This window comes from Xyrauchen texanus, chromosome 19 (genome assembly GCF_025860055.1).
Source record: "Xyrauchen texanus isolate HMW12.3.18 chromosome 19, RBS_HiC_50CHRs, whole genome shotgun sequence".
Classification (NCBI taxonomy): Eukaryota; Metazoa; Chordata; class Actinopteri; order Cypriniformes; family Catostomidae; genus Xyrauchen; species Xyrauchen texanus.
Window position 1 is genome coordinate 8107215 of NC_068294.1, and position 19733 is coordinate 8126947.

At 37.2% G+C, this 19733-nt stretch overlaps 1 protein-coding gene across 2 annotated transcripts in view; it reads left to right on the forward strand.

Annotated features, from left to right (window-relative positions):
* The first annotated feature begins 236 nt into the window (after window positions 1-236).
* The window catches only part of LOC127659461 (storkhead-box protein 2-like), a 119542-nt gene continuing 100045 nt past the window's right edge, over window positions 237-19733 (forward strand). For both annotated transcript variants that reach the window (XM_052149297.1, XM_052149299.1), the window contains exon 1: window positions 237-997. In XM_052149297.1, the coding sequence (XP_052005257.1) occupies window positions 670-997 (328 nt within the window). In that variant the 5' untranslated portion in view covers window positions 237-669. The remainder of the gene's footprint in view (window positions 998-19733) is intronic.

Sequence of the window (19733 nt, forward strand, 5' to 3'; positions counted from 1 at the left end):
AATTGTAGATAACTATCATTTTAATCCTGCACGTGATTAAATGTCAATAGGGCGCGTGATAACTTGTGCTTGCAGTAACTGTCCTCCGCCAGTAGAGGGCGTCACTGTGTGAGCTGCGAGAGCTTCAAGGTAAATAACCTGCTTGACACGGTAAATCACACAGGCATCGTCACGCACCGGCCTGCGGGGAGTCACCGCATCTCGACAAGAGACGAAAAATCACAAGAAATCTCAATCCTGTTTTCGGCCATAAAACCTGTTCCTAATTCTGCGGACATTTTAATCCAGGGATATCAAAAAAGAATGTTTCAGTGCATCGCGCATCCATGCTGGAGGAGGATGTCGTTGTTTGCCCGCCGTTCTCTCTGGTGAAGGTGAGGAATGGATAATATGCGGCGGTTTCAGCGGAGAATAACACGAGCATTCCTCCATTACGCTAAAATGACATCGTGCAACCAGCCAGCCTTTTGTTTGGAATGATAATGATCTAATTCTGTGTATCAACATAATGTTCTTATACTATAATAATAATTGCATCACCTTGTGTAGGCAGGTCAAATGAACTAGCGCGCAAAAGCGCTCTTTGTCTGGCTGCGGGTGCGCGTGTTCTTGAAGAGCACGCGCTCAATCAATCAAATCAATTAATCGCCTTATTCTTCGTGAGGATCGATGGAGCCGTTCCTTCAGATCGCGCCGCACTCGCTGGCCATCGTGCTATCGCGCGTCGTGGCGAAGGACGCGCCCGGGGTGACGGAGAGCGAAGATCCGCCGCACCATCACACCGGCTACGAGATATTCGCCGACTTCAAAAGCCTCAACATGAAATATTTCTGGAATAAGATGGTGGCCGATGCCATAGCCGAGACCTTTTTCCTGGGCTGGATCGATGAGCATGTGTTACTGATCCAGGGGAAGGAGGATCACCTGGAGGTGTTGAGGGAGGCATGGATGAGGAGGTCCCTCAAACCCCCGCAGGGCTTCGACATCAAATACCTCGGTAAGAACGATGTGTTTGGTGCATGTATGAGATATATGGTGCATGGACACTAGTGCTGTCTGGTGATCGTTTTGAAGATCCTTCACAAAAAAAAAAAAAAAAATAGTCCCATTGTAATTAGTATTCTTTGAAGTAGCTTGGAGTGCCATGACACACACATATGGGAATCATTCAATGGAATATCAACCTACCATGGTATTATGGGTTTCTTGACATGTATATGTTTATAAAATCATTTTTGGAACATATACCATGATAGATAGTACTATGTTTTTTTGGATATTAAGTATTTCTTTTGGACCATGGTAATTCCATATTCTTTTGAATTACCTTGAAGTACAGTGGGATATGATTATGGGGATCATTCCGTTTCCCCCCCAAGTACCATTTTTTTTTTTTCTGACTTGTCCCATGGCGGGTTGGACATGTACTATGGTTGTACCGTGTTTTTTTTTTAATGTTACATATTGGTGAACCATTGTGTTTTTGAAGTTAATTGGTCTTCCATTGCATATGAATATGGGAATAATTTAGTACAATGGCACATCAAAGTGACAATTTTATGGACATGTACCATACTTATTCCATGGTTGTTGGATATGTACTACAGTGATGGCAGTTTTCTTTTTGGCTTGGCACCATGTTAGTACCATTGTATGCTTTGAAGTGTCCTGGAGTACCATGTAAATACCATGGTATATGAATATGGTAATCCTTCAGTATCATGGGATGTACTGTATCAAAATACAATGACATTATCATAGCCCATGGCCATTCCATAGCATTCTTTGAATAGAGCTGTTCAGCCGTGAGGTCAATTTGTAGGCAAAACCTGAAGTCAATTCACCATGGGTTCCCATAGGATTTTCCTAAGAGATTTTATAATGGGGTTTTTGAACTTATGTGTAAAATAGGGACTGTGGGACACATTTCTTGATGATACATGGATGTTTTGTTCTACAACATAAATTATTGAATTTGAATTTTGAAACCACCATGCATTTAAAAAACAAAAAGTATTTAATTGAATACAGCATCAAAATTCACGTTTGAGGTATGACTGTGTGTAATTTAAGTTGTAGAACAAAATGTTGATGCTGATATGGCAAAAAAAAAAAAAAAAAAAAAACAGTACAAAATGTCCATGTATCGTCAAGTAATGTTTACCACCGACCTTATTTTTCTCATAAGTTCAAAAACCCCATTATAAAAACATGTAGGAAAATCCAGAGGGAATCCATGGCAAATTCTCTTCTGGGTTTTTGGACTACAAGCTGAACAGCTCTGTTGCCTTTGTGTGCCATGGCATATGAATATGGCAATCATTTAGTACCACAACCATGGTTTTGAATATGTGACATAGTAATGTCATGTTTATTTGGACATGGTTCCATGGTAATACCAATGTTGTCTTTTGAAGTACCTTGGATCACCATGTAAATGGCATAGTATATGAATATTGCAATCATTCAGTGCCATGGTATATACCAAAGTATCCTGCATAACTTGGAAATATCTGAGAATTTTCAATTTGACATTCCAGGCTTGCATGAAGTCATGAAAATGTCTATTATTGAAGAGTCACTTTTATATTTGAATACATGTTTTTATTTCAAAAGTGTGGGAACCTCCTTATTTGTAAGGGTCATTCTGCAAAGTTTGGTTCAATTGTGTTGGAGTAGAATAGGAAGTGAACTTTGCATGATGGTACAGTAGCCCTCCAAGAACACAATTGAGCACCACAGATCTGTCACATTGTAATGTTACAGTTACATCTGAGATGGACATCCCGCTTTGCTGATATATAATCAGTGTGCTCTGAAATCCTTTGAAAATGAATGTGCATTTCTAGCGTGATTAGCACTTTTACAACAAAAGTGATGCAAACATTTTCTTTGTTTTCAACTGTGCGATGTTAAAGAATTTCATCACCTGCAACCTGAAACATTTTTGCAATCATTAAGGCAAGGATGCATGTGGTTGGTCTTCTTAAAGCAACAGACTCTTCCACCAGCATGGAGGTCATACTTCAGCCTGATCTCACATAAAAATCGGCAAGTGTGTGCCGATTTCTTATTAGCAGAAATTGGTATACGTTGACCAAATTTGAAAACACTCATTCATCATGGGATAGTCTAATGAATAGCCTGAACTCCACATGTAAAGTATGTGATGTGGATTTGTAAATTAAATTTGCAAATTAAACTACCAGCAGATTTGTTTGAAGAATATGTGAGTATGTGGTTGTTAGATTGTTCTGGAAGGCCGCTTACTGGCCAAGTTGCCCACAATTATTTATCCAATATTAAGTAGTCTATATCAAGTAATATGATATAATATTATGGTCTATAGACATGACTCTATGGGTGATCTAACCCTTTAATATAACATGCTAAGAATGTCTCTGTCCATCAATGGAACTTCTCTCCGCATCGAGGTCTCAGCTGTTCCGCAAGACATGTCAAACACAAAGAGGCATATACAGCACACCTATTGCTCTCTCAGAGGTAGGGCAGGGGATCATGGGGCTGAGACAGGAAGGAATATATATATATATATATATATATATATATGAGAGAGATCCTGATGCCTACAGCGACAGTTCTGAAAGACATGCTGTTTGTTAGAGTCCAATGGCTCCTTCCTTGTTCCTTTACTCTGCTAAGAACACTCTACAATACACAAGTCCTCCCATAATACCACAGACCTGCAGTGGGAGTAATGGCTACATTCAGATAAAGAGCGCTGCTGTCCTCAGTGTGTCCATGCGGCTGAATGTGGGACAGTAGTTTTCTGCACTAATTATTCTGAATAATGGAGCTGAATGTCAGGGGTCCTTATGAAGAAGTGAGGACAAAACTTGAGTTAGAACTACGTTGTAACACTAAGGAAAGCAATACTATTATTATTGCTCAATTTAAGGTTTAGGGTGTGTTTAAATATCAAAAAGTATTTAGAGAGGTGCATCTCGTCTTAAACTGTTTTTGCTATGGACATGAATCATTCTTCAAATTGTGCTGCTTGTTGAGGTGTGCTGTTACTTTTCTAAGTGATCAAATGTACACACCTGACGGGTGAAAAAAAAAAAATCATATAGACCTTGGTTACGTGTACCCATCCCACCAACTGCCAGCTATTTAATTTCAAACAAGCTGGATGTTGTTTAAAAGTTTGTAAAGTAATTATCTCAGGAGAGAGTCCCGACGGTCAAGGGATTACAGCCTCTCATTGGCAGACGATAATGTATATTCCATCTCCCTCCACCTGGCCAGTGAATATGAAAATGAAGCTCACACCTGAAAATCGTCGGAAGGTCGAAGGTCAGTGAGGTGCCGCCATAAGTTTTTCTTTATGGGAGTACTGTGGTGATGACATTTACACCACGAGCACTGTATGCGAGACCGATCGCCATGCAGAAAAACCAAAGTATACTTTGGCCTTTAGCCTACATTGAATGTACATTGGTGGTTCTATGGTCAGTGGATATTCACTTGAGTCACTTAAGACACTTGTCCAGAGAGAAAAAAGGACATTTAAGTTACATGCTCCATTAACATGTTAAAGTTTCTGTTGTATGTTTCTTAAAATTATGACCGATGCCCAACCTAAAAGTGCATCTATGCAATCAACTAAATTCTCTGTGAATTCCTATGGAATGAGATCTACTTTTTTTTATCATGTTATTGCAGCAAGATCTACCATGTACTGTACATGGCCATACATTATCACAATACCAAAATTTCAATAGTTGGTAGTGAAATTTTGTGATTCTCAATACCAGATTTAATACCACAACAAATAATAACACTAACTAATATGTTAATTATGGAAGAATGGTTTCAAGTTCTTAATTATTCAAGACTAGTAAACAGTCAGTAATAAAAAAAAATAAAATAAATAAAAAAACGCAATTAATAGAAGTTATTATTAAAAAATAATAGAACAAATTAAGAGAATTCAGTGCTTTTTAAAAGCTTTAAAAGTTTTTAACAGCAGTAGGCTATCAAGCATTCAACAAAACATTCTGAATGAAATGCAACATAAAACTACTACTGGTCTTAACTGTATGATTATAATACATTAATACTTTTTAAAGCTACTAAAGTTACTCAGTCAAAGAGGATTGAGTGTTTTCTCATTTTCTTGTTTAGGTTGTTTGATTATTATGATGACGCACTAGACGGCAGCAGGTTACATATGAGGTTACATATTAGCTTACATTTATACTTGCAAGTCTGACATTTGAATAAAAATCTGCTTTTTTCTCCAATGTTTACATTCACTTTAGACATCGTTCTGTGTTTACATGAATACCTCACCAAGACGGCGGAATTTTGAAATGTATTTGATCGGTCAGGTGTGCATTTGCGCAAGCATTTTCGGAACACGTGCATGTTCAGCACAAACACATACACCACTTGTCAATTAAACGGGGCGCAGCTGTTGCTAGATCACTTGCAAATTATGAAATTATGCACTCTGGATTATTTTCAATAGCAGAATAAGAATATGAACTTTGTAATAAGTGACACAGGCCAAGGCTATCACAAATATAGCCGGCTATTTTTTCGTTATTAACGTTTTAATCAGTCTGCTGTCCAGTCAGGCAAGTAAAATTCTCTTTCAGCTGACCCCATTGCAGCAGTGCAATGGGGTCATAAAATGGAGAGTCAAATTTTCTTTGTTATTTAGACATATAAGAGGTAACTGTGCTATAAAACATACTGTACATTTCAGAACTCAAAACTTACTCCCCAATCTAAAAATATATTTTATAGTTGCCACCCTGCTGAAGCGTCATTTAAAAAAAAAAAAAAATCTGTCTGTTTGTGATGTCACAAAACATTGCTAATTTGTATTTGCACATCCCACAACATGCGTCATCGCACCCTTGGCCCCACCCACTGGCTTGAAGTTCAAGTCAAGATGGCAGGCCTTGTGTGGCTAACTATTCCTAACATAAAACCTAAGAAGACCTATCTGGAATATTTTGAATTATTTAGTACATAAACATGAACTCCACAGACTCTTTGACTGCTGCCATATATCTTACTGCTTTTAAAAGATGCAGTGTCAAGTTACAACTCTGAAAGGGAGAATCAATTCTCTTTCATTCAGCTGCTGCATCTGGCATGGACACGTTATTTCGCCCATCAGCGCTATTTTTAATTGCCGGTGTATTTAAACATAGGGTATCTCTGACGTTGGACAACTTTGACTGTTTCGATGTGTTTCCAGCAATGTATGTGTGTACGTAATTTCATCGTTCTTTGGACTTTGATGTGCGTGTTTTTTTTTTTTTCAGCTCATGCAGCATGGATTGCTTGCTAATGGCCAAAATACGATTTAAGCAATGCAAAGTTTGATTTAAGCCTGGTTCTTTAGGAATATCTTATATACAGTAGAGAATAGTTTGTATAGGCGTCATTGTTTTCAGTACCTAGTGTAAAGAGTAAAATAGAATATTTTGTGTTTTTTTTAATTATTCAACCAAACAACAGTATTTTATTACAGCAAAAACAAGGCAACAACTGGTATTACCAACAGGGAAATTCAGTGACATTGAGCAGAAAGCTTACATAAAACCAGTTTGACAGAGCTGCTGATAAAAAGTTAAATGATCAGCATCGGATGTTTAGATTAAAGGAAAATCCTGATTGGAGCATCCTTAATATTCAAGTTGACTGGGTTTCAAATAATTATAATGATAATTAGTAAACTAATAGTGATGATTAGTGGGCTGAGACCCTATCACAAAATGGACAAAAGCAGGTACATGGTGGAAGGGTACAATTTTAGACAGTGCTTTTTCTTTGTTTCACTGTTATATATATATATATATATATTTGTTTGTTTGTGGGTGAACTGGAAAAAAAGTTTCAATTTGGTTCTTTTTTTTAGAGGACTCAAGTGTGAAAACCCCAGTAGTCTTTTGGCAGTTGAACATGTGAAAAACATTAACATTACCATCATAATCGCAGTTCAGATCACAATAGCAATATTTTTCAAAGTAATCACAATCTGTTTTTGTCCAAATTCTGCCTATAAACAGCTTGGACAATTAAAAAAAATTATGTCAAGGCTAATTTAGCTTCTGGTAGGCAATTTGGAGTCAATTGAAGGTGTATCTGTGGATATATTTTAAGGCCTACCTTCAAATTATTATAAGAATGTGAAATGTCAGAATAATAGTAGAGAGAATTATTTCTTTCAGCTTTTATTTCTTTCATTCCATTCTGTGCCTTTTTGCTTGATACCATGGAGAAATCAAAATAAATCAGCCAAGACCTCAGAAAAAAAATTGTGGTCCTCCATAAGTCTGGTTCATACTTGGGAGCAATTTCCAAATGCTTGAAGGTACCATGTTCATCTGTACAAACATAGTACGCAAGTATAAACACCATGCGACCAAGCAGCCATCATACTTTTCAGTAAAGAAACGCATTCTGTCTCCTAGAGATGAATGTAGTTTGGTGCTAAAATTGCAAATCAATCCCAGAACAACAGCAAAGGACCTTGTGTAGATGCTGGAGGAAACCGGTAGACAAGTATCTAGATCCACAGTAAAACAAGTCCTATATCGAAATAGCCTGCTCGTCAAGGAAGAAGCCACTGCTCCAAAATCACCATAAAAAGCCAGACAACAGTTTGATAGTGCACATGGGGACAAAGATTTTACTATTGGAGAAATGTCCTCTGGTCTGATGAACCATCGATATGTTTGGAGGAGAAAAGGTGAGGTTTAAGAACACCATCCCAACCATGAACATGGGGGTGCAGCATTATGTTTTGGGGGTGCTTTGCTGCAGGAGAGACTGCTGCACTGAACAAAATAGATGGTATCATAAGGAAGGAAAATTATGTGGATATATTGAAGCAAAATCTCAAGACATCAGCCAGGAAGTTAAAGCTTGGTCGTAAATGGGTCTTCCAAATTGATAAAGTTGTGGCAAAATGGCTAAAGGACAACAAAGTCAAGGTATTTGAGTGCCCATCACAAAGCCCTGACCTCAATCTGATAGAACATTTGTGGGCAGAACTGAAAAAGCATGTGCGAGCAAGGAGGCCTACAAACCTGACTCAGTTACACAAGTTCTGTCTGGAGGAATGGGCCAAAATTCCAGCAACTTATTGTGGAAGGCTACCCAAAATGTTTGATCCAAGTTAAACAATTTAAAGGCAATTCTACCAAATACTAACAAAGTGTATGTAAACGTCTGACCCTCTGGGAATGGGATGAAAGAAATAAAAGCTGAAAGAAATAATTCTGTCTTCTATTATTCTTACATTTCACATTCTTATAATAAAGTAGTGATCTGAACTAAGACAGGGAATGTTTTCTACATTTAAATGTCAGGATTTGTGAAAAACTGAGTTTAAATGTATTTGGCTATAATGTATGTAAACTTCTGACTTCAACTGTATATATGACATCCTATGTGTTTGGTCTTGGCAGACTAGATCTGCTCTACGCCTGCAGTTTCTGCTGCTGCTACTTGACATGCGTAATATGCTGCTGCTGTTGCATGGAACCCATGCGCTGCTGCTGCTGACAGAGAAGCGTGCTGCTTCTATTGAACAAACATAAAATCCCCCAAACCACATAAAAAAAATTAAAAAGGACAAGACAATCAAATAAGGTGATCCCTCCCCCCCAACGAGCAGATCTGACATTCTTCTGACATTACCATAAGATGATAAAAATTCAGGGCTTCACAGAAAACATTTGCAGCATAGGCCCTGGTAGCCTTGCATGGCCCATGTTGAATGAGAGACTTCAACCATTTCTAGGGGACTAAATACTATATAGACTTTACGTGGGTTCTTTTGACCTGGGCCAGTAAGCAACAACCTTGAACACCTTAGCAACCTAGAAATATGCTGAATCGCACAGAACAACTTGGCAACTGCATAGCAATGCCGTGTCAGCCTATAGCATTGTGTGCTCGTTTTACACAGTCAACCAACACTCATGTTTGTTTGTTGTTTTTCATAAAATGTAGAATTTTAGTTCTTTTACTGGTTAAACTTGGCAAAACTGGCCTTAGTGTGGAAATAAGTGTCCATTAGCTTTCTTTGTGCTTTAACAAAGACAATGTGAGACAAATGTGCCTTCGACAATATTAACTCAAAAGCCCTGATAATGTTAGGGTGTGCAGTTGGGTTATGCAGATTATACATTTTTTTAATAAATTAATTAGAAAAACCTTACTTTGTTTCGAATTATAGCATGACTCAGTCTAGCATGCCTTAACAACAGTCCACACAGTGCGAGACATTTCTAATTTGCCCATGGCTGAATGAGGGTTGTGTGGTCTCACCTGGGTGCATTTTTCCAGTCAGTTCTCTCAGGTGTGTGTCTGTACAGGCCGGAAGAGAAGGGGAGAGAAAAGGCCATGCCCCTGACTGACTATACTGCTCGTAAATCTCACCACAGTCTGAGATTTTCCTGTGCGGTGATCCAAGAACAATTTATTGTACTGAAATCTCGAATATAGTAATTATCAGAGAAACTTGAAACCTACTGAGAACAGTGTGAAAGCAGTGTGTAGCTCTATACATTCAAAATCTAATAGACCGTGCTGCAATGCATTGCCTCCAAGTCGTATGGCACTAAAGAGCAAATAGTAACTTGACCTATAGCCATTTCCTATTTTTCTGTCTCTCTTTCTCAGTCTATGTTTTAAATAGAATCTACCCCTCCACAAACACACATATAATGTGTTTATTTATTTTTTTATGTGCTTGGATTGTTCCGATGGTAGGAAAATATTTATGAAATTTACAGTTTGTGTGGGTCGAGGGATGGATATATATATATATATATATATATATATATATATATATATATATATATATATATATATATATATATATATATATATATATATACCGATCAGCCACAACATTAAAACTACCTTCCTAATATTGTGTAGGTCCCCCTCGTGCCACCAAAACCGTGCCAACCTGAATCTCAGAATAGCATTCTAGGATTATATTCTTCTCATCACAATTGTACAGAGTGATTATCTGAGTTACCGTAGACTTTGGTATGAATGGAAGAAACAAAAAACATCCAGTGAGGGGCAGTTCTGTGGATGGAAATGCCTTGTTTATGAGAGAGCTCAACAGAGAATGGACAGACTGGTTTGAACTGACAAAGTCTACAATAACTCAGATAATCACTCTGTACAATTGTGGTGAGAAGAATATAATCTTAGAATGCTATTCTGAGATGCAGGTTGGTGCTGTTTTGGTGGCACAAGGGGGACCTACACAATATTAGGCAAGTGGTTTTAATGTTGTGGCTAATCGGTGTGTGTATATATATATATATATATATATGCTTATTATGATTCATCAGTGCATGCTTTTCCCCTCAAATTTTGATCTTTGTGTTCTTTTATCAAAATGCAATAATAACTTGCTCTACCTCTAAAACAAATTTCCCTTTTGTCTAATATAACATCAGCAGCACGGGTGGGGGAAATGATGTTAACCAATTATTGAATAGCTATTTAAGCATTTCTTTAGGCTACTGTTTTAGATAATGCAGCTTACTTCTGTAATGTTTCACTCAAAAATATGTCAAATTACATTAATAAATTGGATTGTTTCATGTTAACTTTAAGGGATTTTAGTATTAATGGCGGCCCACATTTAAAGCACCTCATGTTGATGTTGTTCCCATCTGTTGGCTTGTGTTGACGTGGCAACTGTTGTTGATTGTCATCTTTTCACAAGTGTTCTAGATTGCATTAGTTGCGTTAGCTAGGCCTATACCAGTGTGTCATCTAGTTGATGATTTATGGATGACTAACACCAAATCGGCCATGTTTCAGAGCACCTGGCTTCTCAGGGGTGGATATTACTGTGTTTCACAGGCAAACAATCATAAATTCGTAGAGAGGTGGATAACATTTCTGAATGTTTTTGACAGGGGCTGCACTCTTTTCTCAGTGTTGTATTTTAAATACTGGTGCCACAGTTATTAGTGGTGAGATTACTTTAAAACGGTGGTTCTCTCTAGTTTTGCTTCATGACCCTGATTTTACATTGGACATCAAATGGTAACCCAACATAGCTCCAAAATCGTTTACAATACAAAAGTACACAGAAATGTCCTTTAACCTTGTGCGACCCTGTGAACACATGAGTGGACGTTGTATTTTGGCTTTGCTATATGCAACGCATATTTTAAATTCCCTTAAATGGACTGATCTCAGTTCATGAGAATCAGTGCTGACGGTGAAGGGATAAACTTTCGATGCATCAGGTCATCTTACCAAACAATATGGCTTCAACCACAGCGGAGTTTGGATTTGAGAGAAACGCCAACAAAACTACATCTGGTAAGAATCCTAATTAAGTTTTTACACTGAAACCTGTTAGTCTCTAGTTTCATCCAATATGCCATTTCTAAAATTTAAATATCGTGAAACACCATGCTGCTAAACACTATATAAATAAGGTGCATTTTAAACATCTGAGACCACTTCTGACATACAGCACACTAGGTGTTAAGTCATTCTCTAAATAGGGAGCAAGGGAGCTGAGTGCATTCACTCCTAAAATCCGGCCAAAAGTTCAGTTTCTTTTTTTTTTTTTTTTTTTTTATGTTAATACAGTAATTTTATGCTGGTTAAGGTTATTGCAAGGTTATGACCCCAATGTAGGCACCCCAACTTTGGAAAAACAACACAAAATAGTGTTTTGTAACCCCCCTCCCCATTATATTAGTTTTTTGGACTTATATAATGCAACATAGACTTGACGGACATGACAAACATGCAAATAACTATGGATAATACGTGTATACAATAACTGAATTAACTTCTAGTTATTGCTAGTGAATTACTAGTCATTCTATATTTGTTATAGCAGCTTTGATCATAGCTTCTTACTAGAGAATTGCATGGTGACACGACTCTCTAGAGGGCTGACTGTGACTCTGTTTGATATGACTCATCGTAGGGACAAAGGGCCATCACGAATCTGAGAAATACCAGAGTGGTGTTGTGGTTTCTGTGGTAGTCCCAGCAGTGAGGTCATCCTGATCTCACCCACTTAAGGATCAACAACCGGAGAGGCCAGCAATGCATTGTGTACGGCTCCCCCTGGTGATGCAGTACTGATATGATTCATCAAGTTCTGTGCACACTAATCTAATTCTCTCTCGCTTATGTCAATCTAACACAACATGTATGATGGAAATTATTATTAAATTGTTATTGTGTGCAGATGTACAGTTGTGGCCAAAACGATTGGCACCCTTGCTAAATATGAGCATTGTTTATCCTTTTTGACCTTTTTATAAAAAAAACAAATCACAAAAATCTAACCTTTTAATTGAAGTAAAACAATTCAAAGAGGGGAAATATATAATTATTAAATATTTTTCTCTAAAAGGCATTGGCCATTATTATTGGCACCCTTTTATTCAAAACGTTTTGCAACCTCCCTTTGCCAAGATAACAGCTCCGAGTCCTTATAATGCCTAATGAGATTGGAGAACACATGGCAAGGGATCTGAGACCAATCCTCCATACAGAATCTCTCCAGATCCTTCATATTCAGAGGTCCATGTTGATGGACTCTCCTCTTCAGTTCACCCCACAAATTTTCTATGGGGTTCAGGACTTGGATTGCCTTGGCAGAACCTTGATTTTGTGGTCAGTGAACCATTTTGGATCATTGTCCTGCTGGAAGATCCATGATGCCATGTATCCAAACAAGATGTGTCCAGGACCACAACATGAAAGATCCAGCACCACATTTAACCATAGGCATTGGGTACTTCATCTCTGTGTGCGCCTACCCATCTCTGTTTTTTTTTTTTTTCTTTCATCTGACCATAGAACCCAGTTGCATTTAAAATTCCACTAGTGTCTAGCAAACTGAAGATGTTTGAGTTTGTTGTTGAATAAGAGTAGAGGCTTTCTTCTTGAAACCCTCCCAAACAACTTGTGGTTAGATATTTATTTAGACTTTCTGACCCCACGACCCACCTAATTTCTGCAATTCTCCAGCTGTGATCCTTGGAGATTCTTTGGCCACTTGAACCACCCTCCTCACTGTGCATGGAGACAATAGAGACACACATCCTTTTCCAGGCTGATTCTTAAGTTCTGCAGTTGATTGGAACTTTTATTATTGCCCTGATGGTGCTTTCAATGCTTTGGATATTTTCTTATAGCCACTTCCCATTTTGTGAAGCTCAACAACCTTTTGTCGCACATCAGAACTTTATTCTTTAGTCAAACACACTGTGATTTGACGTTTAAGGGAATTTGGACTGTGTGTTAACTCATATTTATACCCCTGTGAAACAGGAAGTCATGGATGAACAATTTCATGTTCCTATAGTCACCCAGGTGCACACATGTTTTTTTTTAAAATATTAATGGGAATATACTTCAGATATATTTTACTCATTAGAATTTCTAGAGGTGCCAATAATTGTGGAAAACGTGTTTTGGAGAAAAATATTGGATTTAATAATGAGATTTTTCCTTTATTTCAATAGTTTTTCTTCAATTAAAGGTTAGATTTTTTTTTATTTTTTGTGATTTTATTTTTTTAATGAAAGATCAAAAGGATAAACAATGCAGATTTCTTCCACAACTGTATTTGGATGACGTAGAACATCTTTAGATTCTAAGCTACACTGATAGGTCTCCTGCTGGATTTCCTTGAGTTAGTTTGTACAGGTTTGTAAAAAATGTAACTTTCAAGTAATTTTATGCTTGTGAACAGTAAAGTCAACATGAAATCAAAATGGACCAAATTTACTTTCTTAATACATATTCCTGGCCTTAATGTGCACCATGTATTAATGCATATTATTCCGAAGATACATTTATTAACTTGCTCTGGTTTTAAAATGACTTGTCTTTTCTGCTGCTGTCACTTAACCAATAGCCAAATATTTTGACATTGTTTTAAGCTACTGTTGTAAAATCTTGCCAAATCAATTCCAATTCAATATATCAAATTACAGAAGTAAAATGTGTCGCAAGTGCATTTTTATGTTGACTTTGAGCATTGCTGGTGTTGTTCAAATTCAAGTCCCTATGCTGTTGCATTGGAGTGATTCTCTCCACTAGAGTGCACAATTGAATAGCTATTCATCAGCAGTGGTTGGAGCAACAGGACTGATTTTGTAAAGCTTGAATGCCCAACTTCATATAATCAATATTGTGAGTAACATTTTAAAAGAAATTGATTTGCATTTGGGGTTTATTAAAGCCCCTGTACATCTTAAGTTCACATTTTAAATACAATACGTTGATGTTTTCAGATCCTTTCCTAAAATGCTTTTCAAAGCTTAATCTCAGGTGCCAAAAATAACACCCCATTGCCAGCAAGCTTTTTCTTTTTTGTACTGCTGTCACAATGCACCTATTCACATATAGTCCTTCAGATCATTTGCAGTATTATCACAGCGTTACATTTTTGTGGTAGACCTTAACATAGGCGATTACAAGAATTCTTAATAGAGTGCAACAGTAGAGTTTCTGAAGTAAAAATCCCATTCATTTTCTCCATAGGCAAATTCATGTTTAACTATAATCCAGTCGGTGTCCCTACACTCTCAAACTGGTTGTATATTAGTAAATATCTGAATAAAGGGGTTTGCGTGATATGAGCGTGAAGAGATTGTCTGTGTTCCGCAACTGCATTCGGTTCCTTGAATAACGTATAATGTGCGAGTAAGGGCAGACAAGGGACTTTCTGGTGACCTCCTAGGGTAAGCTGGTGCCCACCTAGTGTGTTGGTGTCATACGCAGACTGCGTAGTATGCTTATAGGGAGCGGCGGGACTGGGTGGTTAGTTATGGTATCAGATGGTAATACTGTGGTCCATTAGCATGGAATTCCAAAGTACTTCAATGAATACTCCATTATTACAATGCTATGTACCTTTATTTTCTGATCAGTGGTAGATGGTAGAAAAAAGACTTGTTTTAAGCTCTCTTCTCAAACAATACATTCACTGTCATTGTGGCAAACTCTGTAGAATATTTGTTTTCCATATTGATTGAGTCTGTCTCTCATTTTACAGTAATAGTAGTGTAGATAATCAATAACAGTCCAGTGTGACCCAATTACAGCTGATGTGAAAACACAGGAATCCACACTATGGTTCATTGTTGTCCAGTGCTGTGGTACATGCACTATACATTGCTGTTGAAAAGTATTTGCCCCCTTCCTGATTTCGTCTGTTTTTTATTGAAGTATAAAAGTTATCCAACACCTATATCAACCATGTGAAAAACAAACTGCCCCCTTAAACTTAGCTGGTTGTACCAACTTTAGCAGCAACAACTGCAACCAAACGCTTCTGATAACTGGAGATCAGTCTTTCACAGTGCTGTGGTGGCATTTTGGCCCACTCTTCCTTGCAGAACTGCTTTAGTTAATCCTTATTGGAGGGTTTTCGAGCATTAACCCTCCAGGGACTGAGGGGGTTTTGGGCCCTGGAGAAGTTTTGACATGCCTTGACATTTGTGCTTTTTTCATTTGCTTAAGAACACATTAATGTCTAAAGTCTGATAACACTGTTTTCAGCACAAATTGGGCTACAATAATATGTGAGCAACATGTGTGTACATGTTTGTATTTTTGAGAAAATAACGTTTATGCATGGTTTTTGAAGTAATTGAAATAAGGCCATATAACACATAATAAACATTTGTCCACAAGCCTTTTGAGAACTCGATCTTGTTGCCTAGAGTTTGTGCTACAAAATGATGTGAAAACCATCCTGATCACTCATTCATACAAAACAATATAGTAATTTAACTTTTGTAAGACAATTTTAGTGTTAGAAAGGTCATATGCGAGGAGGCGTGAACTATAATGAATATTGATTGTAATTCTTAACTGAGGAGACAAAGACCCCTCCCTTGGGCCTATCAGTGAGGAATGTGACAGAAACAGAATGAATGTGAGGAGACTTAATGATCAAAAAGTTTCAAGTTAAAAGAAGTAATCTGACTATACATTTTCTTTACTTAAAGACTTTTAGACCTACACTACCATTAAAAGAAGTCTCTATTGCTCACCAAGGCTTCATTTATTTGATCCAAAATACAGTAAAAACAGTGATATTTTTACAATTTAAAAGAACAGTTCTCTTTTTGAATATATTGTAAAATGCTATTTGTGGTCAAAGCTGAATTTTCAGCATCATTACTGCAGTCTTCAGTGTCACATGATCCTTCAGAAATCATTATAATAAGCTGATTTTCTAATATGGGCATATTTAAAGTGCATTTGACTAATTTAACCTGAACAGATATTTGTAAGCACACGCAATGATGATGAGGCAGCATAACACTAGTTAAAATATAATCTAAACATTCATATTGTTTTTATATCATATTACATATCATATTTATATCATACAGCATACAATTTCAATACCTGCTTAGCCGAAAAAGCATTTAATTGTAACTAAAACTGAAATGAAAAAATGTCAATACTCTGAATCCTGGCTGGCAAGTCCCACTAGTAAAATATGTACATGTTTATATAAAATAGCATGTCAACTAATGAAAACTAAATGTATCCTTGGCTGGATCAAGTCTCTCTTCAAAATAAAAACGTTCATCTGAGTCCTGCACTTCTTCTGTGGAAAATTGTAATTCTTCTTCACTATCCAGGAGTTTTCTCACATGTGTATCCTGCTGTCTTTCAAACGTGCAGAAAAGTGTATTAACTTTTGTTTTTAAGGCACAGTCAGGGGCGTTTAGCATTTGCATTGATCGCTTCAGCACATTAGCGTATGAATCGTGCCCTCTGCTGGTGGGGATCACATTGGAGATAATTTAGCTGAGCCAGTAGAAACTGTACATCGCTTTGTTTCATACAGATTACATTGCAGGATAATATTTGTTTTAAATTTGAATTGTTTTATTTAAAAGTAGACATTTTAAGCTGTCTTTAGACATATGTTTCATGTTTGTGTGATAAGTATTCACGAAGTTTCAGTTCATTTTTGTGACGTGTTTCTGAAATATGCTCATGAACACAGAGACTGCTGAAAGCTCACCCTTTTTATTTTCTTTATTTTACAAAGGCACAAGGTTTTGTTGTTATTGTGAGTGTACACAAAATAAAGTAGACCCTTTAGAGTCTCTAATGATGCCTTACACTTATCTGTATGCCCCAAAATGACAGAGTATTTTAAGTTGTTTCCGCTGTAATGAAGAAAATATCCAGCAGGACGCACCGGCATGACTTTGTCTAGGCCACTCCAAAACATTCATTTTGCTTCTTTTGAGCCTTTCAGAGGTGGATTTACTCCTTTGCTTTGGATCATTGTCTAGCTGCATAATCCATAAGCACTCGAGCTTCAACTCACGGACTGATGACCGGATGTTCTCCTTTAGAATTTTCTGGTAGAGAAACATTATTCCTGTTTCCCTCAATTATTGCAAGTCGCCTTGAAGCAGCAAAGCATCCCCACACCATCACACTACCACCACCATGCTTGACCGTAAGTATGATGTTCTTTTTGTGGAATTCTGTGTTTGATTTTCACCAGATGTAACGGGACACCTGTCTTCCAAACAGTTCCACTTTTGACTCATCAGTCCAGAGAACAACCTCCCACGAGATTTGAGGATCATCAAGGTGTGTTTTGGCAAAATTCAGATGAGTCTTAATGTTCTTCAGGGTTAACAGTGGGTTTCACATCACCACTCTTCCATGGATGGCATTTTTGTCCAGTGTCTTTCTGACAGTTGAGTCATGAACATTTGAACTTTATTGATGCGAGAGAGGCTTGCTGTTCCTTTATGGTGTCCTTGGCTTTATTGTGACTTCCTGGATGAGTCATTGCTGTTCTCTTGGAGGAATATTGGAAGGTCGGCCACTTCTGGGAAGGTTCAATACTGTGCCAAGTGTTCTCCATTTGGAGATAATGGCTCTCACTGTGGTTCTTTGGAGTCCCAGAGCCTTTGAAATAGATTTGTAACCCTTCCCAGACTGATGTATTTCAATCACTTTTTCCCTTGTCATTTCTGGAATTTATTTTGACCTTGGCATAGTGTGCTACTGGGTGAGACCTTCGTGCTGCTATAAAGGTTATATTTAGGTGTTGATTTGATTTGAACAGGGCTAGCCGTAATCAGGTCTGGGTGTTTCTAGTCCAGCTGAACCCCATTATCAATGCAGTTTCATAGATTTGGGGATTTAGTAACTAAGGTCAAATACTTTTTCACACAGACCCAGTTGGTATTGGATATCTTTTTTGCTTCAATATATAACATTGTCATTTAAAAACTGTATTTTGTGTTTACTCAGATTGCCTTTGTTTTATATTAGATTTTGTTAACATTTTGAAACAATTTAGTAGACACAAAAACAGAACAAATCAGGATGGGGGCAAATATTTTTCACAACACCGTATATTCAGTATAACATGCTAAATATAATGATGAATAAAACCAGTTGAATGTTTTTCAAATTAAATTTAAGGAAACCATCATGAGAACTTTGAACATTCTCGGTGTCAGAAAAATATCACGGACACCAAGAAATAATATGTTGGAAATCTGATCATGATAGAAACCAAAGCACTTTCATTTATTTTCTTAAACAAATTCGTACAACTTTCGTGGTCTGTTCACGTCATGTGTAATTTCTCACCCTATTTGATGTGTTTTTAGTGACTCCTCTACAAATACATTTTGTTCCAACCAAAGATTTCGAGCAAAGGTTAAACATGCAAGCATAAGTGGAACATAATAGTGTGGCGAGGAGGAGGGCCAACACACGGCCAGCCCCCAATTGAGCTAATCAGTCAAGGAGAGGGATAAGGCTTAGCTGAATGCGGCAGTTAGAGAGAGAGAGAGAGAGAGAGAGAGCCTCGCAGCTGCCACGTGTGTTTTGTTTTCATTAAAATATTACTTTGATGCTTCGTCCAGTTCCCGCCTCCTCCTTGCCCATCGTTTATATTGTTAAAAATATATATTAGGTCATCATATGTTGTCAAACCATGTATAACATGCATTTTAGTAGACTATTGTTGTCTGCCTTACACATTGATTGTTTGCTATTATACTCAGTCGGCCAAATATATGTTGGAAATGTGACTATGCTATGGGTTGGATTTATTTAGCTTTTCAGCACTTGAATAGCAGATGACACAACTGGATTCATGTGTATTTTGTATTTGGTCATCACATGTATCTAATATCAGTCCATGTCTTATATTCTTTAGTGAATCCATCTGTTTCGGTACTCTTCCAACGCTTAATGCTAAACATTATGTGAGGCATTTGTGGCAAGCTTAAACTATCTTCCCAGAAAGACTCATTGTGTAATCTTCTCAGGTCTATTGAGTAATCTCTATTATTTAAAAAAAATTATAAAAAAAATTACAATATAGCCCAGCATGACCCATTTGCTGTTTTGAGAGTAGAAGTGTCCTCTAGTTACAACGCATTGGGAAATATAATCAAGGCATGTTTTCCACTAACTGAAAATAATGACATTTAAATGATATTTAACTATTTTCATCTATACCCAGCTATAACAATACATAGTGGGTTAATAAACTGCTAAGATTGGGTAAAAATAAGTAGCAATCTCGAAACATTTATTCTTAAATCCCAAGATTTTTTTTAAATTTTGTTTTTTTTACTCTCTTCTGCTCAACCCATGAGCGTATGTGACCAGATTTTGAGCTATATGACTAAAAATGTCTGAAATTTACCACTGACTAG